This window comes from Salvelinus namaycush, chromosome 4 (assembly GCF_016432855.1).
Source record: "Salvelinus namaycush isolate Seneca chromosome 4, SaNama_1.0, whole genome shotgun sequence".
NCBI classification, from domain to species: domain Eukaryota; kingdom Metazoa; phylum Chordata; class Actinopteri; order Salmoniformes; family Salmonidae; genus Salvelinus; species Salvelinus namaycush.
This window is the reverse complement of record NC_052310.1, coordinates 35,568,133-35,588,434: the sequence shown is the minus strand read 5'-3', so window position 1 is coordinate 35,588,434 and position 20,302 is coordinate 35,568,133. Positions and strand designations below refer to the sequence as shown.

Below are 20,302 nucleotides of genomic sequence, written 5' to 3'. Positions count from 1 at the left end.
TCATTGACCTGATCAAATGTGACCAACCTTATTCAAGTATCCTCCATTACTCTGAAGCTTGACTGGTGTCTGGCCACAGCCTTCTGTAACAGCTTCTGATATAGTACGGGGGTTCCCACGATGCTGCTGAACAACATATCTACCAAGTTTTGTACAATATCACAATAAACATATAGCGAGAAAAGAAACTTTCTCGAGTTTGGAAGTAATTTATATGTTAGAGGAGTGGTCAGTGTACTGAGTTGGTCTCTGTCTGAAATCCCAGATCTAGGGCAAAAGCACTGGAACATTGTTAATGGGGGCGGAGGGGGTTAACAGTGGACTGTAGTGCCACGATGACAAGTGCCACGTAATCAGCTCATTGGCCTAGTTGAGGATCACTAAAACATTCCACATTCAATGTCAAACTGATGCTGTTGCCTCGGCCGACCCAATATAGTAGAAAATAATCATTTTAAACCTCTACTTGAGGTTTTCAATTCATGACACGGCCCTGAATTAAGTTGCAATAGAAATGAACACAGCCCTGCTCAAAAAAATGACGCAGCATTAATGTTGTCCAAGAAATCCTAGCCTAGTTTTTTTTAAACCGAGAGCTCAGCTTTAGCCCCTGATAAGGACAATCCTTTACATCACATCAGAGAACTGATGTCCCCTCTCTCCCTTTAGTGTTCTCCACTGGTCTCCTGCTGCTGGTATTAATAGTATCTGGATGGGCCCGTGTGGGCAGAGGAGGTTGTCTCACGTCCCCGTAAATATTGCATGGTTTCCCCCGAGTGCTCTGGAATGCGAGAGAGGAATGAGGAAGAAAAAAAGGGAAGATGGAGGTCATGGCTGTAACTTGACAGTGTGTCTGACAAGTGGACATATGTGACGATATTTGTTAATTTGTATAGGTAGTTGTAGTTTTTATTATTTAGTAGTTTTATGCTGTTAATCGAAGTTTTAGTTGTGTTATTATTAATATTATTAGACAGTTGACATAGTTGTTACTAAGTATTGTTTTTTTACATTTGGATACAAACAAGATATATAAATATGGGTTACTAGCCTATATATAACAGAGGGTGGCTGCCTGATCTGGTCTTTGACACAGGTCTGTTATTAGGGTAGAGCGATTTATTTATATCTCTCTCGCGTTGTGAAGGTGTTCCACAGCCATAGTAAAATTGGTAGCGTTCATCTAAAAACTAGTTTTGGTCCTTCAGGACATTTTGAGAATCCATTCCTCTCCTCTCCGTCTGAGCCTCTGTCGCCACACATTCCAGTGTCAATGTTTCCCAGTCAAACCCAATACCTCGCATGCTTTTGCTCTGAGCACAACAGGAATGCTAAAGGAAGCTCATTCTTTTCATAATTTCCTCATGGCTGAACTTCAGTCACCTTGCTCATTGTACTTTAAGAATGTCTCAGGAGGGTGTATTTGTTGTTCTTTGTTTATTCTGTGTGCTTTTCTTTACTGCTGAAGTTACCTTTCTCGTTGAATATCTCACGAGTGTGTATGTAGGCCTATGTGTCTGCCATGCGTTTTCACTTTGCGTATGTTTTTCCTCATTGTACTTCAAGTAGGGCTACTTTCGTTGTAGGTGAATTACACGGGGTAGGGTCAGATAGAGAGAAGGGTGGATGGTGCACACTGTACACTGAGCATTTTACCACCAGGACAGCAGCAACCATCTTATGACCCCTGCTGGAGAGCGAGACATTCCCAAACTGCAGAGGTGTTGTCTGTTTTAGTATTCTGTGTTTTTTACTGGTGCTCTTCTCCGCCTCTGCATGAGCTATTTGTAGCATTCTAGTATTTAAAGTAAGTGAGAGAGAAAAATGCTCAAATGAAATGAGTTCACACGAAAAGGCCTGTGATTGAAAACCAACAGTTAAACAGGGTTTTCTGTAGCAAAACTGTTTTCTACGGTGTGCCCCTCCAACCTTTTCTAGCATGAGAAAAATGAAACGTTGCACGCTACTCAGTTTTTATAGCGTTCAAATAGGCACATTCTTCTCCACCTCTACCCTGCACTCTTTCCCAGGTCCTTGGTATACAAGAGATGTGTTTTCTGTCAATATACCTGGTAATTAACTAAGGGGGTCCCATTAAATTATATTTAGTGTTTTCCTGTATTCTGTTTTCTCTATTTTATTTTTCCTGATTTGGGATCCCCCCCCCCCCCAGTTTTTACTCTCAATATTACAATTATTTAGAGAGAAACAACAAACATGGATGTTCTGAATCCATGGCAACGCTTAAGTCACATCAGAAGACCACTTTTGGTCGAAACACAAAGTGTAATTCCCCTTTTCAATTACACATCTAGCAAGAGAGGAATGTGTCGGTCTCGTGACTTTTCTGCTGTTACTTCTGCAGCACACGTCATGGCAGAGTTTGCTAAACAATCGCCGCCAAATTTGAGGAAATTATCTAGAAGTAGTAGATATTGTTCTGTCAGGTAAGCCTTCTTTGCAGTTAACATTTAATTGAGAAGGTTTTGGGGGGAAAACCTGTCTACCCATAAGATGGTTATCACTAGCATCGCTAACTGGCTACATACGGAGTGATAGACAAACACGTGCATCAAACAGACAGACGGGAACAATATTGTTGGACATTTTATTGGCAGATATTGTGTAACGTTTGGCTTTTTAAGCCAATAGTGGCTAACCAGGGGTGAGAGAACATCAATGTGGCTTTGATTGGATAGTAGCCGGGCGTTTTGTTAATGACAGTTTGCGGTTTTGATTGACCAGCTACTCATAAGTGGGCTGAGAGCTACTGGTAGCTCGCGATCTACCCTAAAGAATATGACCCAGGCCATAGAGGGGGGAAAACAGCCTGTACGACCCTGTTTTACAATTTGGAACAAATGCCGTATAGCCTTTTTCACACACAAAGTGGTGTGTGCAATCTATTTTCAACTCTTATGTCCCTGTCTCCCTCCAGGGCCAGTGGTGTATGTACTAGACCTGTTTGACCGGCTCATCTCCAAGGCCTGTCCCTTTGCCGCCGCCGGCATCATGGTGGGCTCCATCTACTGGACCGCCGTCACGTACGGGGCTGTCACCGTCATGCAGGTGAGACCACCACACACACACACACACTAGGGTTTCCGTTAGGTAACAACGTGACCGGGAAGATTTTAATTTACCGGCCATTTGAGAAGTTTACCGGGACCCATATGTATTGGATGCGTAACCCGTAAGGGCGTCCACCAATGGTACTCAAAATGACAGAAATCACATTTAAAGATTATGGTAACTCATCTTAACAGAACATGCAACTCCTGTTATGAAGCAGCCAATAAAACATCATTTTCAAACATTTGCCGAAGTGCAATTGTAAACAGCGCATCTGATGCGAGCAGTTCCATATTAGAAACTTAGAAAGCGGGGGAATCTAAAGATGCAACAACTAGAATGGGTTGCTAATAAACTCAACAAGTCTTCTCACTCAACTGTGTTTATTTTCAGCGAACTTAACATGTGTAAATATTTGTTTGAACATAACAATATTCAACAACTGAAACATAAACTGAACAAGGTCCACAGACATGTGACTAACAGAAATGGAATAATGTGTGTCTGAACAAAGAGGTGGGTGGGGGTCAAAATCAAAAGTAACAGTCAGTATCTGGTGTGGTCACCAGCTGCATTAAGTACTGCAGTGCATCTCCTCCTCATGGACTGCACCAGATTTGCCAGTTCTTGCTGTGAGATGATACCCCACTCTTCCACCAAGGCACCTGCAAATTCCCAGACATTTCTGGGGGAAATGGCCCTAGGCCTCACCCTCAGATCCAACAGGTCCCACACGTTCTCAATGGGATTGAGATCTGGGCTCTTCGCTGGTCATGGCAGAACACTAACATTCCTGTCTTGCAGGAAATCACGCACAGGACGAGCAGTATGGCTGGTGGCATTGTCATGCTGGAGGGTCATGTCAGGATGAGCCTGCAGAAAGGGTACCACATGAGGGAGGAGGATTTCTTCCCTGTAACGCACAGTGTTGAGATTGGCTGCAATGACAACAAGCTCAGTCCGATGATGCTGTGACACACCGCCCCAGACCATGACGGACCCTCCACCTGCAAATCAATCCCGCTCCAGGGTACAGGCCTCGGTGTAACGCTTATTCCTTTGACGATATACGCAAATCCGACCATCACCCCTGGTGAGACAAAACCGCGACTCGTCAGTGAAGAGCACTTTTTGCCAGTCCTGTCTGGTCCAGCGACGGTGGGTTTGTGCCCATAGGCGACATTGTTGCTGGGGATGTCTGGTGAGGACCTGCCTTACAACAGGCCTACAAGCCCTCAGTCCAGCCTCTCTCAGCCTATTGCGGACAGTCTGAGCACTGGTGGAGGGATTGTGCATTCCTGGTGTAACTCGGGCAGTTGTTGTTGCCATCCTGTACCTGTCCTGCAGGTGTTGTTACACGTGGTCTGCCACTGCGAGGACGATCAGCTGTCCGTCCTGTCTACCGTCTGTAAGCTGTTAGTGTATTAACGACCGTTCCACAGGTGCATATTCATTAATTGTTTATCGGTCAATGAACAAGCATGGGAAACAGTGTTTAAACCCTTTACAATGAAGATCTGTGAAGTTATTTGGATTTTTACGATTTATCTTTGAAAGACAGGGTCCGGAAAAAGGAGAGTTTGACTAGGATTGTGCCTTTGGTTTCTGTGCAACAAAAGAAAGTTGATATGAAAACCAATAGAAAAGGAGAGAAATACTGGTTTCAATGGCATATGAGGAAGTCTTTATGAAAGAAATTGCCTCCACTTTTCTATGATCAGATTTTTACCTAGGCTACTTTGAAGCAAGGTAAGACATGGCTCATAATATGAAGTAATACATTGAGGTTTTAAACAATGAAAGGGTGTCTGCACTTCCTGATTTAGCCTCGTTTTAGATTTGGTTAATTAAGAAACGCTACCGGCCATGACTGAATTCAAATGTGAGTTTGTTTCGTTGTGTGGTTTGATGTGGATGTCTGTGGGAAGGGTAAGCCAAATTATTTCGCCAGTTAGCTTCAGCCGGGTGGTGTGCGACTGTGGCAAAGTTAGTTTGACTTTGGATAGCCTATCTCTAGGGATAGTTAGGGAGCAGGGATTAACATGGGTAATCCGGGATCCTGTCACATTTCCCAAAAAAATAAAATGACAAGACCCGGAAAATTACAACATTTTCCCCCAAAGTCGAACTAACGCAATTCCACAAAATATGTTACATGCGCAGCAGCAGATTACCCAAAAAATGTATAGCACATTATGCAAGCAGGTTGTCGCGTTGAAGCGTTTAGCCTAGCGTATTTACTTCGTACAAGGTCACCATAAATTCAAAACACATGCGTTATTGACATTGCCGGACTGCACACGTGACCCGAATGCAGTTAGTAAACCCCTATGGTATAGCCTATAAAATGTTGCTTGCTTCCTTGAGCTGTCAATGTGACTCTTCAGATAGTCACAAATTTGATAGGCCTATGCACAATTCACTACATAGGTATCTCTGTCACAGACATGAATTCTGTAACAATTCAGAGGCAGGAGGGAAATATCCTGTCCTAGAGTCTAGGCCAGTGTTCCCCAACTGGTTTTATTTGGGCCCCCAAGTTCTCTGAGCCCCAAAAAATTGTTGGACATAAAAAACTGTAAAAACACCAGGAAATCAGCTCCAAATCCCTCTTATCTCAGAATCCTGGCATATGACCATATCTTGGTTTTACGCACACCTTAAATTATATTATTTAAGCTACTCCCTTAAATGCTATCATGGGCAGAAAACCCAGTTCATCTCCATCGTTCATTTAAGTTCATGGGTCATTTATAACAAAACGTTTCAATATTGCCAATAATTTCCATGACTATTTCACTAGTGAAGTGGAAAAGCTCAGAAGTGAAATGACATTGAACAGTGAACCATCATATTTTTGTATAAAAAATAATAATAATGAAAGAACGATTTGCTGTTTTGAATTTGGTCAAGTTAGTGTGGGAGAGGTGGACAAAATCCATAATGATAAGCCACCAGGTATAGACAACCTTTATGGGAAACTATTGAGAATGGTAGCTGACCGTATTGCCACCCCTGTTTGATATATATTTAACCAAAGCTTAAAGGAGTGTTTCCACAGGTGTGTAAGGAAGCTAAAGTAATTCCACTGCCTAAAAATAGTAAAGCACCCTTTACTGGCTCTAACAGTCGCCCAATCAGTTTGCTGCCTGTTCTTAGTAAACTGATAGAGAGAATTGTTTGACCAAATACAATGCTATTTTTCAGAGAACAAGTTAACTACTGACTTTCAGCATGGATATAGAAAAGGTCACTCAACTTGTACTGCACTGACTCAGATGACAGATGATTGGTTAAAATAAATTAATAATAAGATGATAGTTGGAGCTTTATTGTTAAGATTTCAGTGCAGCCTGTGATGTTATTGATCATAAATTGTTATTGCTATGGCTTTACATCACCTGCCATCACATGGTTGGAGTTATTTATCCATTAGAACCCAGAGAGTGTTCTTCAATGGAAGCTTCTCTAACATCAGATATGTAAAGTACAGTGTCCCGCAGGGCAGTTGCCTTGGGCAGTTACTCTTCTCTATTTTTCCAAATAATTTGCCACTGGTCTTACACAAAGCTAGAATGAATTACTATGCAGATTATTCCACACTACATGTCAGCACCCAAAGCCAGTGAGCTCACTGACATTCTAAATAAGCAGTTACAGTCAGTATCAGAATGGGAGATTAATAATAAACGGATCTTAAATCAAACTAAAATCATTGTATTTGGTTCAAAACATTCTTGAAGACCTAAAACCTCAAGTGGAGTTTTCCATAAAGTTCGAGACCATTGATCAAGTTGAGGAAGCTCAATTCCTAGGTATACCATTTGGATGTTCAATTATCATGGTCAAGTCATATTGGCAAAGTTGTTGTGAAGATGGGGAGGTGTATGTCTGTTATAAAAATATGTATTTATTTTACAAGGTAAAGGTTAAATAAATAAAATGGACATACCCCTGTTTATAAGAATATGTTCTGTGTTTTTTACACACAAATCAACTGTAGTAGCTGTCCCTGACTAAAAAAAATATTGGTCGACCAAGGCATGTATTTTTCCATATATAGAGACACCCTATGTGTTTTAATAAAAATCAACTATATGTACTGAGCTTGTCTTAAGCACGCTTTTTAATTAAATAATTAAGACCCAATGACTCAAGAGGGAGCCAGATGGCCTAACCAGAAGAAAAAAGCCTGTTCCCAGCCCTCCTCCTCCCGCTGCCGTTGGCCTTCGCAGATTCTGCCGTTATACTCCTGAAGTTGCCGGGAATAGGCTACACCAGGGGTTGGCACCCTTTTCCATTTAGAGTGTCAATTTATCCTACCATTTCTACTGATCTGCATGCCAGTTGTCATTTTCATATGTTCATTTTTGTGGAACAGTTTAATTTATAATAGTCTATCTCAAAGTCATTGTCTGTGGTTAATCTACATTCTATCTAAATTATAAAAATCTTAAAGTAACTTCTGTTGCCATTGCCAACTATGTAAAAGTAGCCTACATAAAGCCAACAAATAAAAACATTGCACCCTGCAGGTAGAAAATATCCTGATAAAAGTAAATATCCTATAAATCCCATTACTGGACACGTATCAACTGTCGGCCCGAAGCTCACGCAAACAAACATGCGACATTGTATAAAATATTCTGGGCCATTAGAGTTTCCCGCGCCAGTGAGCTCGGGACAGACACAGCTAAAGGCTATTTGTTCAAGGGATAATAAATAAATCAGGTATTTTATGATGTTTCCACTGGATCAGAGCATTACATTTTTCCCTTCTATGCCGAGTGGTTATCAAAAGGGAGAGAGTTGGGAATATTTTTCAAATACATTGAGGAACTATTGTCATTCTCAATGGATTCTTAACAGGCTTTGTTTACTTGCTGTTTGAGGTGAAGACAAAATACTTTGAGAAGCTTCACAATACTAGTCAAATACTATGACATCTGAAACTGTGCGCGACCTTACTCAACATTGACAGGAGTGCTCCAAACAAAAGACAATGAATGAATTGCCAAAACTCGTAAATGTAATTAAATAAACCAAAACTTGTGAGAAACAAGTGTAGCATATGTTGTGATATCTGCAAACGTGTCCACTCTGACAATGAGAATGTTAAACGAATGCAATAATAATATATTGAATGCATTAACAGAAATTACCGTAACCAAAGAAACATTGTAGATTAGAACAAACATTGTAGATCTTGTCCCATCTTGATTACTGTCTGGTAATATGGTCAAGTGCAGCGAGGAAAGCCCTAGCAAAGCTGCAGCTGGTTCAGAACAGAGCAGCACGCCCTTAACTGCACATACAGAACTAACATCAACAACATGCATACCAGTCTTTCCTGGTTGAGGATCGACGAGAGATTAACTGCTTCTCTTCTAGTTTTTATGAGAAATATAACTGTGAATAAAATTCCAGATTGTCTGCATAATCAAATAACATTCAGCTCAGACACCCGTACATATCACGCCACCAGGGGTCTCTTCACAGTCACCAAGTCCAAAACAAATTCACGGACACGCACCGTATTATACAGAGGCATGATCGCATGGAACTCCCTTCCATCTCCAATTACTCAAGCAAACAGCAAAATAACCTTTAAAAAACGGATTAAACAACGGATTAAACAACATCTTTTGGAACGACGGTGACTGTGGGGACACACACAAACGCAGATACACACACTCCTCGCTATTTTTCTTGTATTATTTGCATAGTTTTTTTGTTGTATTATTTGTATCATTGTATTTTAAATTTGTGTGACAGTGTCAGTGTTTTGTTACTTGCCTTTTTGTTCCGCTTTTTGTTATTGTTGTGGACCCCAGGAAGAGTAGCTGATGCTTCTGCAAAAGTGAATGGGGATCCAACTAAACAAAGCAAAACAAATGGGCACATCTGATTTTTGCAGTACTTCCTGGGACTCTAGGGATACATTTTTATTATTCTCGGTATTGAAACTTGGTAGATTTTCGGGAAAATATTAATCCCTGTTAGGGACATCAATAAATTGCACAATGTAACTAGCCCCATGGGGATATTGAATGTCAAACCAAATTGATGGGTCGAATGGAGCTGTGCTCCGAATTGATGATTACTTGGGTGCTTCCAGCTGTGGGCAGCATTAAACCCAACCCATGGAAAACTGTTACGATACCCTTCATTCCAATTTCTTCCTATCTCGCAAATATATCTGTTTTGGACGAGACTGACTTCATGACCAAACTATTTACACTTTTTTGAAAATGTTGACATTAGAATAAATGCTTCTGGCTCATATCAATGCCACATAGGCCAATTTGTAAATGACAAGTTGCATTTTAGGGGCAGTCGCTATTTAAGTATATGTTTTCAAAATGCATACTGCCTCCAGCTCACATTGCAAAGTGGTAGGTGACACGCTGGTAGCCTGCATACCGTTGCCTATGCACTTGAATGGCGAATGAGAGGCACGCTTCAATTACCAGTTGAGAAATAAAACAACTGTTTTAAACACGTGATTGCATTTAAAATTATTGCGCAATGACTGGACTTATAAAAACACTCCAGCAGCAACAAGCTGAGGAGCTGCAACAGCAGCTCTAGTGCCGTCTGACAAGTGATATTCCGCTCAAAATAGGCTCTGTACGCTGTGCGAGTGTGATAAATAAGATGCACGATGACCTTGCTTACATTTATTTGTATATGATCACGTATTTTTATTATGCGTGGGAATACTTGGGAACAGATTTCAAAAATGTAAATCACGTGGAGCTGATTTCCTGGTGTTTTTACAGTATTTTATATCCAACAATTATAAAATAAATACAAATTTGCTCAGAAAACCTGGGGGAGGGGGAGGCTAATAAAGCCACCCACGGGCCAAATTTGTCCCATGCCGCCAGTTGGGGAACCCTGCTATAGACCGATAAGCATAAATGTCAAATGTATTTACATCGCCTGATTTTTCCATCTATGAATAAAAAATAACGGTAGGGTTTTTCTCCCAGTCAATTTGGCCGGCAACAGTTTTGTTTATCGGCCAAACGCTGGCAATTACCGGGATGACTGAAACCCTCACACACACACACACACACTGAGGGTTAAATCCACCATATTTATTCTTAACGTTATTGTCTTCTGATGGCTTTCGTCGACTTCCCAGTGTGGCCGTGTTGATCGATAGACTATGGCTGCGTTTTGAAATGGCAGTGCACGACATAGGTAACAGGGTGCCATTTCAGACGCACTTTATCGTCAAGCTATCCATCTTCACCACGGTGTCCGCTCTTTCCCTGTGCCCAGGTGGTGGGCCATAAGGAGGGCCTGGATGTGATGGAGCGGGCAGACCCCTTGTTCCTGCTCATCGGCCTGCCCACCATCCCCGTCATGCTGATCCTGGGGAAGATGATCCGCTGGGAAGACTACGTGCTGCGCCTCTGGAGGAAGTACTCCAACAAGCTGCAGATCCTCAACAGCATCTTCCCAGGTCAGAATGGACACATTGGTAGGAATGCAAACCGTTCTGCAACACTACGTTCTTCTACTACAATGGGTGGAATTCTGTGAATTCGTTGTGTGTGTCTGTACAATGAAGTGTGGGTGATAAGGCTGTTATTATGTGCTTGGAGGATGCTACCTGTGTTAAAGGTTGTTCTAATGTTGTGTGATCATTGTGTGTGTGTGTGTGTGTGTGTGTGTGTGTGTGTGTGTGTGTGTGTGTGTGTGTGTGTGTGTGTGTGGATATAAGAATGCGGAGAGGTAGCCCTGTCCATTGGGGCTTGTGGAGGTCCAGTAGCAGTGGGTTTTTCCACTGAGCTCATCATCAAGGACAGTGATTGATGTGGGGAGAAACCGGACCCCAGGGCTCAGCTGGAACCTTCAACCTTTTCTCCCTGCAGTCTCAGCTTGCTGGGCAAGAGCAGGCGTACATCTTTACCCCCCCACTCGGCTGCCCAAAATAAAGATACTGGCACAGACTGGTGCAGATATTACTCAGTGGCTGGCACACCTTTTTTCTCTCATCACTTGATGAATGTGTCTTTGTGTGTTTTTGTGTGTCTAGCAAAACAACACCCACAACGCACCTCACACATTCTGACCTTGCCCCCTCTGTCTCTCTCAGGGATTGGGTGTCCGGTGCCTCGTATCCCGGCGGAGGCCAGCCCCCTGGCAGACCACGTGTCAGCCACCAGGATCCTGTGTGGTGCCCTGGTATTCCCTACCATCGCCACCATCGTGGGCAAACTCATGTTCAGCAGTGTCAACTCCAACCTGCAGAGGACCATTCTGGTGGGTAACACAAACTGTCAGGCATACACACAGAGAGTGGGCATGGGACCTTGGCCATTGTAGTTATCTTGACCACATATTCTTCCTATATTAGTGATTGCAGGTTTTTTTGCCATGGCAATACCTGTACTAGCTCTTTACTGGCCCATTCTGAGGTAACTGTGCATTAGTTGGCGGTAAGTTAATTAGAAGTTTTTCCTCATGAATTTAGGATGTAGGAATGTACCCTGCAAGGCAGGCTGTAGTCAACGTGACAACTGGATGTAGTCTATCACAGTGCCATCCGTTTTATCACCAAAGCCCCATATACTACCCACCACTGCGACCTGTATGCTCTCGTTGGCTGGCCCTCACTACATATTCGTCGCCAAACCCACTGGCTCCAGGTCATCTATAAGTCTTTGCTCGGTAAAGCCCCGCCTTACCTCAGCTCACTGGTCACCATAGCAACACCCACCCGTAGCATGCCCTCCAGCAGGTGTATTTCACTGGTCATCCCCAAAGCCAACACTTACTTTGGCCGCCTTTCCTTCCAGTTCTCTGCTGCCAGTGACTGGAACGAATTGCTAAAATCTCTGAAGCCTTATATCTCCCTCTCTAACTTTAAGCATCAGCTGTCAGAGCAGCTTACCGATCACTGTACCTGTAAACAGCCAATCTGTAAATAGCACACCCAATCAGTAAATAGCACACCCAACTACCTCATCCCCATATTGTTATTTATCCTCTTGTTCTTTTGCACCCCAGTATCTCTACTTGCACATCATCATCTGCACATTTATCACTCCAGTGTTAATGGTAAATTGTAATTATTTCACCTCTAGGGCCTATTTATTGCCTTACCTCTCTACTCTTGTACATTTGCACACACTGTACATAGATTGTTCTATTGTGTTATTGACTGTACGTTTGTTTATGTGTAACTCTGTTTGTGTCGTACTGCTTTGCTTTATCTTGGCCAGGTCGCAGTTGTAAATGAGAACTTATTCTCGGCTGGCCTACCTGGTTAAATAAAAATAAATAAAACCAGGGTTTTATGCCTCCTTGTGACCCGTCACACCTGAGAGTGCGCTGACAGCCAGGTAACCAGAGTGGCAGGGCTCGTCTGTCATATGACCCGCGCTGCCCCCTCTGGACATTGCAGCCCCACGCAAACACTCACACTCAAGTTCCCTTTAACCTCACTTAGCATTAGAGCAACAAAACCACCTGATCTCATGGTTCTATTAGTAAATTACTCAATGGAGGCTTTGTTGGCACTGATATGCAGAGGGGTACATGTATTGTCCTATGGCAGGTTATAGTGGACTGTTTTAAGGATATTCTGTTTGTTCCCTGGCTGCTACAGTATTAGAGAACAATACATTAAGAACATCAATTCATTGGGCCATGGACTCTACAAAGTGTCGAAAGTAGACTTAGTTGTGTCAAGTTGGCTGGATGTCCTTTGGGTGGTGGACCATTCTTTATACACACGGTAAACTGTTGAGCGTGAAAAACCCAGAGGGGTTGCAGTTCTTGACACATTCAAACCGGTGCGCCTGAAACCTACTACCGTACCCCGTTCAAAGGCACTTAAAATATTTTGTCTTGCCCATTTACCCTCTGAATGGCACACATACAATCCATGTCTCAAGGCTTACAAATCCTTCTTTAACCCGTCTCCTCCCTTATCATCTACACTGATTTGAGGTGGATTTAACAGGTGACGTCAATAAGGGATCGTAGCTTTCACCTGGCCCGTCTGTTATGGAAAGAGCAGCTGTTCCTAATGTTTTGTACAATCAGTGTATCTTGTAGCAAATAGAAAAACCAGACAGAGCAGCAAGATAAATGATTTGATGCATGCGAGCTGAGTGTTGGTGACCCCTCCTTGGCACTGTGCTTACCCTTAGTTATTTTTGTCCTGTCTGCAGGGTGGGATTGCGTTTGTGGCCGTCAAGGGAGCGTTCAAGGTGTACTTCAAACAGCAGCAGTACCAGAGGCAAGCCCACCGCAAGATCCTCAACTTTACCGAGACAGAGGAGGCCTGAGAAGGGCCATGGACAGACAGACATATTGATACACAGGGGGAGTGGACGGAGCATGACAGTGAACTCTGAGCAGGAACACTGTCGGACATAGGGATCATTGGCGCCCCCTAACTCTTACACCCCTCTAAGTAGCCTCGCCTCACCTCGTTCTGTTTCTGCTCTTTAGGGAGTCATCGTCGTATGCGGCTGACATTCGTGCTGTGTGATTATCACCGTGTTCTATTTTGTTTTTAAAACATTCAAAGGAGAAGAGACGAGACAAGAACACTGATACAGACGTGTGCTAACACACACACTGAGTGTGCTCATGCATATTCCACACAGGAGCTCTTTTTTTTTTGTGAAATGTGACTTGTAACTGCTATGTTGCTGTAGCAATTTTTGTTTGTTTTAATCAAGTAACCAGTGCTTGTTGTACTTTAACAAGATACATCTGGGGCACGTGTAATTATTAGACAGGAAAGTTTTATAAATAATTGTCTTACTGTTAATTTTGCAGTTTTGAAATTCTGTTTGCCAATGAGGAATATTGTTTTCCTGTATTGAATGTGTTTTAAGAGAAATTAGATATTTTATCACTAAAGGGTGATTATTTGAATGAGGAAGAACCTTTTACCTGCTCCCCTAAGACATTGCTGCCACGTTTCCATTGGTAAATATCCCCAGACCTATAATACATACTCTCCATTATTTAGAAGCACAGTACAAACATAAGTGTGATTGTCTGTACATACAGTAATTGCACAATATGTATCGGATAAAACATTCAAGGGTATTTCTTTTGTCAAATGCCTAGAAGTGTTGTCATTAGTTCTGTTTGTAGCTGATTTTGTGTAATTGTCTTCTACTCATGAGATGACAGAGAATGTGATGTGCAAGCCTGCAATGGGGAGGTGGGTGGATGGATGATATAGATCTGACACGTGCCGCATCACCTTCTAAATGAGAGCATAAAATGACATGTCCACTGAATAAAGGCGAGATTGATGTCTCTTTTAACCCAAAATCGCATATTCCGCCACATATTTCCTTGCTAACGCCACCACTTGCTTTGTTTTTTAGTATATATATATTATATATATGCTCAAGGCAGTCACATAATAACCCATTCTGTAACTACTCTTTATTCTAAAAGTGCGGTATAACCAGTATACAGTACATTACGTGTGTGAAAAAGGCATGCCATAAACCAATCATTTGAATATTTAATATTATTGTGCACATCTCTTTTAGCTGTGCCTGGTATACAGATATGCTCCAATAATCTGCTGTGGTCAGCTCAGCTTTTACATTAACTCTAAAGAAAATATATTATGCCAAAAGTGACATTTGAAGTTATTAATTGTATTGTACAGACATTGTTTCTCAATTTATAGTTTCATGGTGGATTGTGAATAAATGTATTTTTTCAAACCTTGAAGTGGATATGTTCATGCTAAGATCCAGGGGCCTCATTTATAAAACGGATTTACGATCAATTTTGATCTTAAGTATGATTTATGCAGAAAACCATGTGTAAGTAATTATTTAGAAAACCTTACTTTGCCGTGGAAATGATCTTCTCTAGGCAAAGTCTAGACTTGACATAGGTCATTTACCTGCTGGTTATGTAGGGGTGTTGCCGTTTGGGACCCATAAGCGTCCAAGCCTGTGGTGAACTTTGCATTAGCTTTATGAACAATTTGTTAGGAATGATCAATTAAAAGTGTGAGGAATTAATTGCCAGACGCAAGGTGTTTTGAATTATCAACAGGATGCGATGTTCTATAAATAGTGTGTCAAATTAGAAAAAAGTAACCATGGCTGTTCTTGCGTTATTGGAAAACATTGAAAACTGTGCTTTTAGAAGGGAGAGTTTTCAGAGACCGGAATGACTTTTTTGCGCATGATGATCCATGGCTTATAAATCGTTATCGTCTCCCAATAAATGTTCCGTTAGATTTGTGCGTGGATTTAGCCCCTAATCTGGAAAGGAAGACACTGTAATCATGCTATACCCATATCTGTCCAAGTGTAACAGTATAACTTCAGTACGTCCCCTCGCCCATACCCGGGCTCGAACCAGGGACCTTCTGCACACATCAACAACGGTCGCCCACGAAGCATCGTTACCCATCGCGCCACAAAGGCCGCGGCTTTTGCAGAGCAAGGTGCAACACTACTTCTAGGTTTCAGAGCAAGTGACGTAACTGATTGAAACGCTAGTAGCGCGTACCCGCTAACTAGCTAGCCATTTCACATCCGTTACACAAGTACTATCCACTCTGGGATTCCTCACTCCTGGGACATTCCAGGGGGAAATGAGTGACAGGTCGGGTATATCACAGCTATCATTCAGCCACATCCTGCCACAAGTGATCTCATCTTCCAAAAAGTTTGCTTTTCTCTTTTGGTCCATTCCTGACTAAACCCTCATTTGTGCTAGCATTCTATAAGGGGAAATCGCTGATTGTAAATTAGAGATTTATAGATCACCGGTGCGTAAATAACAAATGGGCTTCTTACAACCTGCTTAAGGTTTTTTATGCTCAGTATCTTTTATGAATCGAACGTAAGCACACGTATAAATCTAATAACATTTTTATGAGGCCCCAGATGTATATTGTAGGACTGATTCAATCCAAATTTAATAAACATGAATAAGGGGCTAATATGGCTCAAAAACAGCTTGAATGAATCACTATTTCATAGTATACGGGTGAACGATAACGGTCTATATTACTTTAGCATAGTGTGTTCTGAGGAAGTCATATTTGGGATACACATCCTGCATTGACTGGCGAGTCGATATCTTTAACTATTTGTTCCAGTAGTCATTTATTAAACACACAGGATATAAAAACTAAACATTTCCGCATTACTGAGCCATGAACATGTCTGCACCAACCAATCACAATCAGCCAATTGACAGCAGTTTCAAATCGAATTTTATTTGTCACGGGTGAAGACCTATGGTGAACCGCTTACCTACAACTGACAGTCTCGCCAAAACTCCTTCCATTAGGACAGTTTCATTTGATCAGGCTGGTATTCATTAGGGCACACCATTTGAAAACAAGCGTTTATCTGACAAGTTCAGGTAGTCCCTTCTGGTTTCAGTAATTTCAGTCAAATGAATAGTACCCAGTTTCTCAAAGTGAACCCACATCTAGTTATTCCCATGTTCGAGTCTGTACTGATTACTTATCATCCCTCCTTTAAAACAATGCAGCATTAAGTTAACATTACAAGTTGATTGATAGGCCTGAGGACGTATGGGAGATCACATAAATTTGATATTTGCTGTATTATAGTGGTTGGCTCCAGCTTGACATAGCAAGGCTTGTTAACACCTGAGACACCAGGCTATGCTTTACACAGACATGGCAATGACATGACTCCAATCCACACAGAAAACAGCCAGTTCCGCTTTTCAATGTCAATGTGTCCGTTTTTAGGCTGGATGAGAGCAAGGACCCGAGAACGCAGTGCAGTGTGTCCCCCCTCTACATAACAGTACAGAGACCATTTATGTTTAAATCCACACTGCTCTCCAATTCACAAGAGTTTATTGCTTAGTGAGAAGTGCATATTGAGAAACAGGCCTGACTACAACTTCACCCTCCATGGGCCTCTTTTGAACCCCTACATCCAAAACATGATTATTTAAAGGGTGTTCTGAGAAAATACTAGACTGAAAATCAGTTTACCCCACCAGACATTCTAAAACAGTCCTATATAATGTTTTTCTGAAGGACAGCATCCCCACTGAGCACAGATGTCAATTCCAGGTTGGTTCAATGTAATTTTCATTGAAATGACATAGAAACAAAGTTGATCCAACCAGTGTGTGCCCAGTGGGTCTTTAAGTGTGCCGCCAAAATCCTGTTCCAAGTCTGACCCACAGAGACAAAGTGCAGTTGGCTGACTGTCAAACTCCACACACACACTGCTGTACTGTGTATCCAGCTGACTGCACCAGCTATAGAGTTAAATCTCTATTGCTCCAGCTTTGTAAGAGACCTTCACTGCCAGAGAATGACCAATCACCACCCCCCTTTCAAAGTCACAAGCTAAGTCTCAAAATGGAGAAAGATGGGGGGGGGGGGGGGGCTATGCAAGAAATCAGTAGTCAAACACTTGATTAAAATAACAATATAAATAATAAAAGCTATAAAACTAATTTATGACCCGAAAAAATTAAATAGACATTTAAAATATGTTTATTTTTCTTCAATCTCAAATAAAAGCAAAAAGCAAAAGATTGAGGTACCCTGAGATGATGCTCAGATAATACAACCCTGTAGAAAGCACTAGTTAAAAAGAAAAGCTTCATGAACACGCCTCTCCACCAAATAAGCAGTTTTAAAACAACTCCTCAAAGGGCCCCGACATTTTACTAGTTTAAATAAAAAGAAAAGTCAGATCTCAAAACGTGTACATTATGGATTAAAATAGAAACATTTCCATAAGGCTGATAATTGTTTTTGTCATAAAACAGAAATAGTCTAAAATCATGTGTTGCACAGTCATTATTTAAACACAAAGTGTCTTCGTGATAACAATTCGGCCAGTTGTCACCGTGCCGACGCGTCGCACGAGTACATAAGAGAAATGTATGTGTCCAGCGTGTTTGAAATGAAATGTGCACCCTTGCAGAGCTAACCACCTACTTCAACAGCTTCACAACACCATAATCATTAACTAACTGTTTATTCTCACCACAGCAGCATGTCCTTGTGGCTAAGCTGAATAAAAACACTTCCATCATGAAGTATCAAGGGGTACTTGTGATGGTTTACATGGTTCTGGCCTTGAGGTTCTGTAAGTCAGTACTATCCCTCTACAAACAGTCTATACAATGTCGGGAATGTGTGTTGGTGGGGTTTTCGATGAGACTAAAACAAAAATGAGTTTTTGTGTGATCTCTACTATCACACTGAGCTATGATGAGAACCACAGCTAAGTTGTATGAATCACACGCATTTCCAAGCACCTCTAGTGGCCTCTCCAGTTTACACACACGTCAGATGAGTGTGTTCCAGACTCCAGTTGCCACAGGAGGGTCATAGAGGGACAGAGCAGGGTCCCCCAGCAACCTCATGCTGCTTGGTGCTCACAGTTTGGCAGCCATGAAGTTGATGTGAGTGAATGGCTTGGCCAGGGGAAAGAGGGGCAGGCTCCTCTTGAACTCAGTCATGTCCTGCACCAACGTAGGCTGCAGAGAGAGATGGACAGGTCAGTATGTTACACACCAACACTGCTGTGCTAATGGAACACACAGAGTAAGGTGAATACAAATTACCTGTGGCAGGGATGGGGCAGGGGCCAGGTTGACATCATTCTGGGCAGGGAACTCTCCCACGACGGGGCCTAAACAAAAGACAGAGACATTTCAATATAACTGTTAAAAACAGTCAAATCAAAATATTCACACTAACAAACCAATGTAAATGTATATCCTCCAACCCAAAAACTCTCCATCACTAGTACAATACTCACAGGAGTCCATCTCCCTAGACAGGACGTGCACAGACACCTTGTGCCTCTTTGGTGCGTCCACCGCCAACAGATCCTACAAAGGACAGGATTTGGATGGACAGATAGAAGAGACAGACCATTTAACAGAAGCCTTTATTTAGTTCACTGTCCTAGAAAAATGTAGTACAGTGTTTCCCTATATTAATTCAGCAGCGGCACCCCACTGCTGCTAAATAGTTGCTGCTACTCTCAAAAATATATATTTTTAAACATCTAATGGTTATTTTTAACAAATATTTCTGTCGAGAAGCGCTTTTAAAGGGATAGTGCGAGATTGAGAGATACCCAAAGTCAGATGAACTCATCTAAATCTCCCAAGATCTCTTTAAGATCAGAATTTGTAGCAAACAGAGTGAGCAGTGGCATGAATGAGAGCCACGAGCGATTGTGACTCATCTCCCTACAGTGCATCAGTTATATTTCACAGTTACACACTCAGAACCCCCAATTAGAAATGTATTACACAATGAAAATATTCGGCATGGGGCCTGTGCTGCTTCTGCTGACGTAGAAATATGGGAAGTCTTTCATTGCCTCTGTATCCTTGGCCCCCTTATCCTCTTGAAACACACACCACCCTGGCAGTGACGCAACCCCTCATTATGGCTGTTATTATTCCGCGAACACAGCGCACCATGTCAGTGTCACCGCCACAGCTATGAATAGAACCAGGATGTAGGATCAAGGGAGACAATCAAGTTTTTTAGTACTATATCTCTTGACACATTGATGAAAAATAATCATGGCCTCTAAACCATCAAGCTGCATACTGGACCCTATTCCAACTAAACTACTGAAAGAGCTGCTTCCTGTGCTTGGCCCTCCTATGTTGAACATAATAAACGGCTCTCTATCCACCGGATGTGTACCAAACTCACTAAAAGTGGCAGTAATAAAGCCTATTGAAAAAGCCAAACCTTTACCCAGAATTATTATTATTATTATTATTTTTTTAAGCTGTTAACGCAGCAACTCACTGCCTTTATGAAGACAATGTATACGAAATGCTTCAGTCTGATTTTAGACGCCATCATAGCACTGAGACTGCACTTGTGAAGGTGGTAAATTACCTTTTAATGGCGTCAGACCGGGGCTCTGCATCTGTCCTCGTGCTCTTAGACCTTAATGCTACTTTTGATACCATTGATCACCACATGCTTTTGGAGAGATTGGAAACCCAAATTGGTCTACACAGACAAGTTCTGACCTGGTTTAGATCTTATCTGTCGGAAAGATATCAGTTTGTCTTTGTGGATGGTTTGTCCTCTGACAAATCAACTGTAAATTTCCGTGTTCCTCAAGGCTCCGTTTTAGGACCACTATTGTTTTCACTACATATTTTCCCTCTTGGTGATGTCATTCGGAAACATAATGTTAACTTTCACTGCTATGCGGATGAC

The 20,302-nt window shown here is 42.0% G+C and overlaps 2 protein-coding genes across 3 annotated transcripts in view; one reads left to right on the top strand and one right to left on the bottom strand.

The window, feature by feature from the left end:
* Positions 1–14,802, top strand: part of march5 (membrane-associated ring finger (C3HC4) 5) — a 66,972-nt gene extending 52,170 nt beyond the window's left edge. The window contains exons 3-6 of one of the 2 annotated variants that reach the window (XM_038991757.1): positions 2,939–3,069; positions 10,363–10,546; positions 11,183–11,349; positions 13,266–14,802. In XM_038991757.1, the coding sequence (XP_038847685.1) occupies positions 2,939–3,069; positions 10,363–10,546; positions 11,183–11,349; positions 13,266–13,382 (599 nt within the window). In that variant the 3' untranslated portion in view covers positions 13,383–14,802. Of the gene's footprint in view, positions 1–2,938; positions 3,070–10,362; positions 10,565–11,182; positions 11,350–13,265 lie in introns of both variants that reach the window. The other variant, XM_038991756.1, reaches the window with a different exon arrangement.
* Positions 14,803–17,566: 2,764 nt separating this feature from the next.
* Positions 17,567–20,302, bottom strand: part of LOC120046482 (insulin-degrading enzyme-like) — a 40,894-nt gene continuing 38,158 nt past the window's right edge. Inside the window, exons 23-25 of the mRNA XM_038991755.1 lie at positions 18,864–18,936; positions 18,667–18,734; positions 17,567–18,579 (exon numbers count right to left, since the gene is read on the bottom strand). Coding sequence (XP_038847683.1) covers positions 18,478–18,579; positions 18,667–18,734; positions 18,864–18,936 — 243 coding nt within the window. The 3' untranslated portion in view covers positions 17,567–18,477. The remainder of the gene's footprint in view (positions 18,580–18,666; positions 18,735–18,863; positions 18,937–20,302) is intronic.